The 10,000-nt window shown below is 41.2% G+C and overlaps 1 protein-coding gene across 7 annotated transcripts in view; it reads right to left on the reverse strand.

Annotated features, from left to right (window-relative positions):
* Positions 1–10,000, reverse strand: part of ARID4B (AT-rich interaction domain 4B) — a 178,010-nt gene that overhangs the window by 2,267 nt on the left and 165,743 nt on the right. For all 7 annotated transcript variants that reach the window (XR_001824541.2, XM_037737795.1, XM_017526574.2 and 4 more), the window contains 2 exons: positions 9,111–9,326; positions 7,217–7,363 (listed from right to left, as the gene is read on the reverse strand). Coding sequence is in view for 6 of the 7 variants with exons in the window: in XM_037737795.1 (XP_037593723.1) it covers positions 7,217–7,363; positions 9,111–9,326 (363 nt within the window). In the remaining variant the exon portion in view is untranslated. The remainder of the gene's footprint in view (positions 1–7,216; positions 7,364–9,110; positions 9,327–10,000) is intronic.

Genomic DNA, 10,000 nt, shown 5'->3' on the forward strand with positions numbered 1-10,000 from the left:
GTTTCACCATGTTGACCAGGATGGTCTCGATCTCTTGACCTCGTGATCCACCCGCCTCGGCCTCCCAAAGTGCTGGGATTACAGGCTTGAGCCACCGCGCCCGGCCTAGAATACACTTTTTAAAATAAATATCAAAACGGGAAAAATCTGCAATCCATCCAAAAATCTGTTTTCCCCTCATAATCCCTCCATCTTTCTGTACTTGGAGTTCGCTTGTAATATAAATGGTGACGAGAACTGGAGGCTTAATTGCTTCTTCAACTTGGATCAAAACAGTACATAGCTCAACTGTTGCATTCTCCTCCACTACGTTTACAAAGCAAATAACACATTAGTTATTTTCCTCAGAGAAATTCTCTCATTGCTTCTTTTTGTTTGTTGTGTTTTTTTTCACATGGAGTCTTGCTCTGTCACCCTGGCTGGATTGCAGTGGCACAATCTCAGCTCACTGCAACCTCCGCCTCCTGGGTTCAAGTGATTCTCCTGTCTCAGCCTCCTAAGTAGCTGGGACTACAGGTGCACACCACCGTGCCCAGCTAATTTCATATTTTTTAGTAGAGACGGGGTTTTGCCATGTTGGCTGGGCTGGTCTCGAACTCCTGACCTCAGATGATCTACGCACCTGGGCCTCCTAAAGTGCTGGGATTACAGGAGTGAGCCACCACACCTGGCCTCTCTCATTGTTATAAATTAGCGTTCATAAAATAATTTTTTTTTTGAGACGGAGTCTCGAACTGTCGCCTGGGCTGAAGTGCAGTAGTGTGATCTTGGCTCACTGTAATCTCAGACTCTGGGTTCAAGCGATTCTCCTGCCTCAGCCTCCTGGGTAGCTGGGATTAGAGGCACCTACCACCAGACCTGGCTAAATTTTTATATTTTTTTAGTAGAGACAGGGTTTCACTACGTTGGCCAGGCTGGTCTAAACTCCTGACCTCATCATCTGCTGGCTTTGGCCTCCCAAAGTACTGGGATTAAAGGCATGAGCCACCTCACCTGGCCTCTCTCATTGTTATAAATTAATGTTCATAAAATAATATTTTTTAAATAAATATATGCACATATTTTCTTTTTTTTAAGATGGAGTCTCCCTCTGTTGCCAGGCTGGAGTGTAGTGGCATAAGCTGGGCTCACTGCAACCTCTGACTCCCTGGTTCAAACAATTCTCTTGCCTCAGCCTCCCGAGTAGCTGGGATTACAGGCATGTGCTACCATGCCCAGCTAATTTTTGTATTTTTAGTAGAGATGGGGGTTTCACCATGTTGGCCAGGATGGTCTTGATCTCCTGACCTCGTGATCCACCTGTCTCAGGCTTCCAAAGTACTGGTATTACAGGAGTGAGCCACTGTGCTCAGCTGTTCATGCACAGATTTTAAAAATTCATTCAGCACAGGGGTAATAAGGTATAAAAGTAAATTTCCTTCTCATCTAGGAATCTCCTAATCACTCAAATTCCCCTCCCCACTATTACCAGTTTCTTCCCATTTTTTAAAACTCTATAAGAAAGGCTGACAAATAACTGCCCCAGGGGCAAATCTGGCTTACTTGTCTTTGGAAAGAAAATTCTATTTGAACACAGCCATAGCCATGCCCATTTGTTTACATCCTGCCTATGAGAGATTTCACACTTACCATGGCAGAGATGAGTAGTTTCTACAGAGTCCATATGGCCCACAAAGCCTAACATATTTATTGTCTCTTTACAGAAAATTTTTGCAACCCCTGTTCTACAGGAATTTTATCTCTAGCATCTAGAGAGATGATATGCAAATTTAAAATATGTAGATATAGCACACCTTTAAAAACACAAGTGGAAGCATAGTTCAGTGTCTTCTTTTTTAATTTAACAATGTTTATATACATTTTTTTATAATTTTTTTTTGGAGATGGAGTCTGACTCTTGTCCAGGCTGGAGTGCAGTGGTACCATCTCGGTTAACTGCAACCTCCACCTCTCCACCTCTCCACCTCCTGGGTTTAAGCGATTCTCCTGCCTCAGCCTCCCAAGTAACTGGGATTACAGGTGCCTGCTACCATGCCAGGCTAATTTTTGCATTTTTAGTAGAGATGGGGTTTTCACTACGTTGGTCAGGCTGGTCTCAAAGTCCTGACCTCAGGTGATCTGCCCACCTTGGCCTCCCAATGTGCTGGGATTACAGGCATGAGCCGCTGTGCCCGGTCCCAATTTAACAATATATTTTAAGAGATTATTCCATATCAGTACATACAGATCTTTTTCTTTACAAAGTTGAGTAGTATTCTACTATATAATTCATAACCTATAAAGATATAAATTTCACTACACTGTCCCTGCATTGGTTTTAGTTTTAATTTTTTTGGTAAGAATGATACCCTATTTGATTTGCATTTCTTTGGTAACTAGTGTAAACATTTTTCTATGGGTTTTTCTTCAAATAGTATTTACGAACTGATTTTTAATGCTAACTCCCTAGATAGGCTCTATTTAGCAAAATCAACCATTAGAAAGAATTTGTGGTAACCATATCTACAAAACGCTGCTTAGAAGGAGTTTCTGGATTTTTTTTTTTTTTTTTTTTTTTGAGACGGAGTTTAGCTCCTGTTGCCTAGGCTGGAGTACAATGGCAATCTCGGCTCACTGCAACCTTCACCTCCAGGTTCAAGCGATTCTCCTGCCTCAGGCTCCCAAGTAGCTGGGATTACAGGGATGCACCACCACGCCCGGCTAAGTTTTTTTTTATTTAGTAGAGATAGGATTTCTCCAGACCTCAGGTGATCCACCGGCCTCCCAAAGTGCTGGGATTACAGGCGTGAGCCACTGCAACCAGCCAGTAGATGTCTTATTGTATAGAAAACGCCTATATAAAAAGGCTTCAGTTACCTAAGGGTGAAGAGCTCTAGTAAAAGCATTTAAAAGGTCACTGTGTTAACTATAATTGATTTTTTTATTCTTTTAAAATGGTAACATGACATCAAACACATGAAACTCAGATCCCCTTCTTTGACAAAATGCTTCTGTAGGTACTTTGTATATTATACATGTATATATTTTATGTATTATATAAACATTTAATTTCTTTTTTGAGAGAGAAAAAATAATTTTTTTCCCTCTTGCTCTGTTGCCCAGGCTGGAGTGCAGCAGCATGAACCTGGCTCATTGCAACCTCCACCTCCTCGGTTCAAGTGATTCTCCTGCCTCAGGCACCTGCCACTACGTCTGGCTAACTTTTGTATTTTTAGTAGAGATGGGGTTTCACTATGTTGGCCAGGCTGGTCGTCAACTCCTTACCTCGTGATCCACTCACCTTGGCTTCCCAAAGCGTTGGGATTATAGGTGTGAGCCACTACGCCCTGCCCAAACATTTAGTCTCTTTTCAAATACTCTATATCTCAGACACACTGACTTTCACTCACCTTCAAATCAAAAAGCATATACAAAATAAGGTGGAGAGATTTAAAGAATATTATGATAGCAGAAGACATAAGTAGAAAAGTTGTATAAAGAAAAAGGAAACGAAGGCCGGGCGCAGTGGCTCACGCTTGTAATCCCAGCACTTTGGGAGGCCGAGGCGGGTGGATCACGAGGTCAAGAGATCGAGACCATCCTGGTCAACATGGTGAAACCCCGTCTCTACTAAAAATACAAAAATTAGCTGGGCATGGTGGCGCATGCCTGTAGTCCCAGCTACTCGGGAGGCTGAGGCAGGAGAATTGCTTGAACACAGGAGACGGAGGTTGCGGAGAGCCGAGATCGCGCCATTGCACTCCAGCCTGGGTAACAAGAGCGAAACTCCGTCTCAAAAAAAAAAAAGAAAAAGGAAACGAAAATCAAAGTGCTTCAAGGACAGTAACAATGGCAAAAGGGGGACAGGAAGGCAAATTCACACTCTTACAGTATGTGACACTGTCTCTTCCCATCTCTATTGTCCCATTTCTTTGCTCCCCTTCATAACAAGACTCAAGATTTCTCTAGGGTCACTGTCTCTACTTTTCAACTGTTCCTCCACCCTCAGCTACATTTAATCCAGATTTTATCTGCAGGGCTTACTGAAAATGCTCTTGAAAAGGCAACCAATGACTCCTGCATTGTCAAGCCCACTGACTACTTCCCTGGACTTTCAGCAGCATGTCACACAGCTTTTACTCTGCTCCTTCACAAACACTTAATTTTCTTGGCCATCCTCTTCTTGTTTCCTCTTTCCTCATTAGGGGTTATTCCACCTCAAGTCCTGGTTGTTTTCTCCTTTTCAGCCCTACCTCTAAAAGTCAACTTGTTCCAGCTTGCTTTCTTTTCTTTTCTTTCTATCCACATTTCTTTTCTAGGTGATCTACTGAAGTATTAGGGCTTTAAAAACCACCTGTAATAACTACTACACCATAGATATGCCATTGACTTTAAAGTGTAACTTCAGTCCTGACTTCTTCCCTGAGCTATAAGCTTATACATCCCATTATCTACCTGACATCTCCACTTGGATGCCTAATAGGCATTTGAGAACTTAACATGACTAAAACAGAACACCGAAGCCTTGTCAGTGCTCCCTAATCTACATATTGTCTTCTCTAGGTCGGCCTCATTTCCAAAATGGCACCATGCAGCTAGTTGTAGCCAAAAACCTAGCCCATCTTTCCGTCATCCATCACATCCAATGCATCTGCAAGTGCTGTTAATTCAACATGAACTGCTCTCCATCCTTATGGTACAAGTCACTATCCAGCACCTTCCTGAACTACTGTAATGGGCTTCCTATATGCCACATGGCTTTCACCATTGCCCCACTAGAGTGTACTTTCCACATGGCAGACAGTGATCTTCAAAAAATTTTAAGTAAATCATGCTGGCCAGGTGCAGTGGCTGACACCTATAATCCCAGCACTTTGGGAGGTCAAGGCGGGTGGATCATGAGGTCAGGAGTTTAAGACCAGCCTGGCCAAAACAGAGAAACCCTGTCTCTACTAAAAATACAAAAATTAGCTGGTCACAGTGGCACGTGCCTACAGTCCCAGCTACTCAGGAGGCTGAGGGAAGAGAATCGCTCGAACCTGGGAGGTGGAGGTTGTAGTGAGCTGAGATCGCGCCACTGCACTCCAGCTTGGGCCACAGAGTGAGAATACATCTCAAAATCAATCCATCCATTCATCCATTAATCAATCAATCATGCCACTCCTGCATTTAAAACTTTCTGATAGACTGGGCGCTATGGTTCACTTTAGGAGGCTGAGGTGGATGGATCACCTGAGATCAGGAGTTCTAGTTCAGCCTAGCCAGCATGGTGAAACCCCGTCTCTACTAAAAATGCAAATTTTAGCCAAGCGTGGTAGTGCATACCTGTAATCCTAGCTAGTCGGGAAGCTGAGGTAGGAGAATCACTTGAACCTAGGAGGCTGAGTGAGGTTGCAGTGAGCTGAGACCGTGCCACTGTACTTAAGCGTGGACGAACGTCTCAAAAACAAAACAAAAAAAAACCCAACAACAACAACAACAAAAACAAAACTTTCTAATAGTTGTCCATTTCTCTTAGAATAAAATTTAAATTCCTTATCCTGGACTGCAAGGCACCACATGATTTAGCCCCCTGCTTAGCTGGCTGATACTTCTACCACTTTAACACCACAGTGGTTTTCCTTTGTTCCTGAAAGGTACCGAGTGTATTCCCAACTTAGAGCCGTGATTCTGGGTGATTCTGCCCCCAGCCCTGGAGGTATCTGCCAATGTCTGGAGTTATTTTTGGTTGAAACAATCACAGGGTGTTACTGGCATCTAAAGGGTAGTGGCCAGAAATGCTGCTAAACATCCTATAATGCATAGGACAGCCCTACACAGCAAAGAATCACCTGGCCCAAATGTCAATTAGTGTCAAGTTTGAGAAACCCCATATTAGGGACACTTGCTGTTCTCTCTGCCTAGGACATCTGTTATAGATTGAATCATGTCCCCCACAAAATTTTGTATTGAAGCCCTAACTCCCAATGAAACTGCATTTGCAGAAAGGGAGGTAATTAATGTTGCTAAGGGTGGCACCCTAATACAAAAAACCTTGTGTCTTTGGAAGAGAGGTGTCTCCTAAGGTCTCTCTATGCACCAAGGCCATGTGAACTATGAACACAGCACGGCGGCAGCCGCCTGCAAGCCAATCAAGACAGGCCTAGGAGAAAACAAACCTGCTGGCACCTAGATTTTGGACTTTCAGCCCTAAAACTGGGAAAATGAATTTCTGCTGTTTAAGTCACCCAGTCTGTGGTATTTTGTTGTGGCAGCCCAAGCAAACTATGACAACTCTTGACTCCCAGATTTTTTTTTTTTTTTTTTTGAGACAGTGTCTCATTCTGTTGCCAGGCGCCCAGCTGGAGTGCAGTGGCGCGATCTCGGCTCACTGCAACCTCCGCCTCCTGGGTTCAAGCAATTCTGCCTCAGCCTCCTGAGTAGCTGGAACTACAGGCACACGCCACCACGCCCAGCTAATTTTTGTATTTTTAGTAAAGACGGGGTTCACCATGTTGGCCAGGATGGTCTCAATCTTTTGACCTCGTGATCCACCCACCTCAGCCTCCCGAAGTGCTGAGATTATAGGTGTGAGCCACCACACCTGGCCAGACTCCCAGATTTTAATTTATCTCACTTCCTCTTGTCATTCATGTAACCCATCCAATCACTGTTGTAACATCATTTTGTTTTCTTCAAGGTGCTTTCGCTACCTGAAATTATCTTGCTAGGATGTTTTTGGTAGTACAAACTCTATGAAAGTGAATATTATGATCTGAAATAATTTTTTTGAGATATTTATTTCACTTTAGAGATGAGGAAAATAAGACAAAGAAATTAAAGAATTTGCCTGAAGATAGACAGATTAAACTCATGTCAGTCTAATTGCAGAGTGAGAAATTCTGGTTTACGTTTAAATAAAGTAAAAATACTGGCTGGGCACAGTGGCTCACACCTGTAATCTTAGCACTTTGGGAAGCCGAGGCAGATGGATCATCTGAGTTCAGGAGTTCAAGATCAGCCTGATCAACATGGCGAAACCCTGTCTCCACTAAAAAAGGTACAAAATTAGCCGGGCTTGGTGGTGCATGCCTGTAATCCCAGCTACTTGAGAGGCTGATGTAGGGGAATCGCTTGAACCCAGGAAGTGGGGGCTGCAGTGAGCCGAGATCGCGCCATTGCACTCCAGCCTGGGTGACAAGAATGAGACTCAGTCTCAAAAAAAAATAAATAAATAAAATAAAGTAAAAATACTTACTTTCTCTCTCTTTCTTCTTTAAACGCTTTCTCCTCCGATCAATGGAAGCAACTTCTGATTTTAATGACAGATAATGTTTTCTGATTTCTTGAAGTTTTTCTTGAAGAATTGTGATGCGTTCAGCACTTGTCATATTTTCCAGGTCCGCTGTAAATTTAAAGCTTTCATTAATAGGTATTTTTGAAAAAGCATTTAATATATAAAGAAGAGAACATAGAGCATGGTTGTTCAATAAAGTTGAGGTAGATACACTAAAAAACTAAGGCTCCTAAAATATTTGTTTTCCAAGTTTTTTTCCTAGCTTAGAACAATGCCTGACACATAATAAATGCAAAATATTTGTTAAATGAATGAGTATGTACAGAATTAAAGACCTTAAGATCTAAATATGTATGCTAAAATATCCACATCCATAAACAGTATCACCATAATAAAAAAAAAAAAATCACACTTAAAAATAAAACTGGGGCCGGGCACGGTAGCTCAGACGTGTAATCCCAGCACTTTGGGAGGCCAAGGCAGGCGGATCACGAGGTCAGGAGTTTGATGCCAGCTTGGCCAACAAAGTGAAATCCCATCTCTAGTGAAAATACAAAAATTAGCTGGGCGTGGTGGCGGGAACCTGTAATCCCAGTTTCTCAGAACGCTGGGGCAGGAGAATCGCTTGAACCCAGGAAGTGGAGGTTAGTGAGCCAAGATCATGACATTGCACTCTAGCCTGGGCAACAGAGTGAGACTCCGTTTAAAAAAACAGAAACAAAACAAAACGAAGCGAAAACACCTGGAAAGACACTGAAATGCTAAATTGTGCACACTTTGAGTAACAGGATTATTGATACATTTTTTCTCTTCTGTTTTTATTTTTTAGGTTTTTTATAAAAGTATGTGTGTAACATTTAAATTGGAAGGAAATTTTAAAAAGCTCTAAAGCAATCTTCAATCTCTTAAGAATACTTGAGGTATTTCCTTGTGTGAGAAACGCTACAGTATTAAGAAATATACATATTGGCTGGGTGTGGTGGCTCACAACTGCAGTCCTAGCACTTTGGGAGGCTGAGATGGGAGGATCACTTGGGCTCAGGAGTTCAAGACTAGCCTGGCCAAGACAGTGAGACCTTGTCTCGATTTAAAATATATATTTATATATATAAACAACTTTTTTTTTTTAAATGAAGATTTATGAAAGTTTCTCACATATACAAAAGTATAGAGAAGACAGAAATCATCATCCAGCTTCAGTAATCATAAATTTATGGCAAAGCTTGTATTATCTGCACCCTTATCCACTCCTCACCCTTAACACCAGATAATTTTAAATCAAATTACACATATCATATCAGAAATATCTGGTCAGTGTTGGCACTTGCCTCAATTGCCTTAAAATTTTTCTTTTAGCAATTTATTTATTCAAATCAGACTCCAAATAAGATCTATACACTGCAATTCATTAGTACATCTATTAAGTCTGGTATAGCCTCTTTTTCAGAGTACTGGCATGAAGAGTTACTAGGATTGGGGCTGAGTGCAGTGGCTCATGCCTGAAGTCCCAGTACTTTGGGAGGCTGAGGCAAGTGAAGTGGATCACCCGAGGTCAGGAGTTCAAGACCATCCCGACCAAAATGGTAAAACCCTACCTCTACTAAAAATACCAAAAAAAAANAAAAAAAAAAAAAAAAAGCTGGGTGTGGTGGCTTGCACCTGTAATCTCAGCTACTCAGGAGACTCAGGCAGGAGAATGGCTTGAACCCAGGAGGTGGAGACTGCAATGAGCCGAGATGGCACCACTGCACCCCAGCCTAGTGACAAAGCAAGACACCGTCTCAAAAAACAAAACAAAACAAAAAGAGTTTCTGGGATGAAGTTTGTATGCTTGTCAATTTAACATGTCACTTACACATCTGAAAACTCCATTTGTAAACTTTGGGTAATCGATTGCTGGGTTCCTTGAGGTCTGGATCCTTATCACCATTCTTTCCACATTTTCCTGGAGACTGCGTCCTTGCAGGAGATTTGGTACTATGAGACTTCATTCCAGTGGAAACTGATTTGACTGGCTGACTCTTAGTTATACTTTCACCAGCTGAAAGTTCTTCACTATCACTACTATTTGCTGAAAGAGAAAGAAAAGATTTAATAAAAATGCAACAATAAATTTGCCACAGATTTTGATAATTTTAAATTAACTATTAGAATTTACTACTACAGAAAACAACCTGCCTATAAACCTGCAAAATCACATACAAATGCAGCAGCATCTCAGGGAAAATAAAAACAAAAAACAAAAAAACTCTTCTTACCTGAACTGCCAATAATACATATATATTTTTAAATCACTCACACTAATCTTTCATTGTGCTTGACTGTTAAATATACAGTAATCATCTGAATGGCTTTTTACTCTATTATATTAATATATAAAGTAAAATATAACATCTTTTAAAATGATTACTTGTAGAAACTTCTAACAATGAATATGTCATATTGGGTACATGTAACACTTTCCTACTCCTTTGGCCACAAACAAATAATGATGCACAATCATCATATTCAATAAAGAACTCCTCGGGAATAAACTCTAAATTTTGATGTGTATAACGAAATTATTTTTAAATAACTCCTATGCTGTGGGTTGACTAAAATAATTAATTTCACCCTAATGAAATATTCAGTATTTTTTGAACAATTCAGAAGTCTGTGTAACAATTATGTTACAACTGCTATTGTGAATTAAACTTCAGTACTAAAATGGAAATACTTAACCTTGACAGCTTACCATGTGAACAG

This window comes from Cebus imitator, unplaced genomic scaffold (genome assembly GCF_001604975.1).
Source record: "Cebus imitator isolate Cc_AM_T3 unplaced genomic scaffold, Cebus_imitator-1.0 Scaffold42, whole genome shotgun sequence".
Taxonomy (NCBI): Eukaryota; Metazoa; Chordata; class Mammalia; order Primates; family Cebidae; genus Cebus; species Cebus imitator.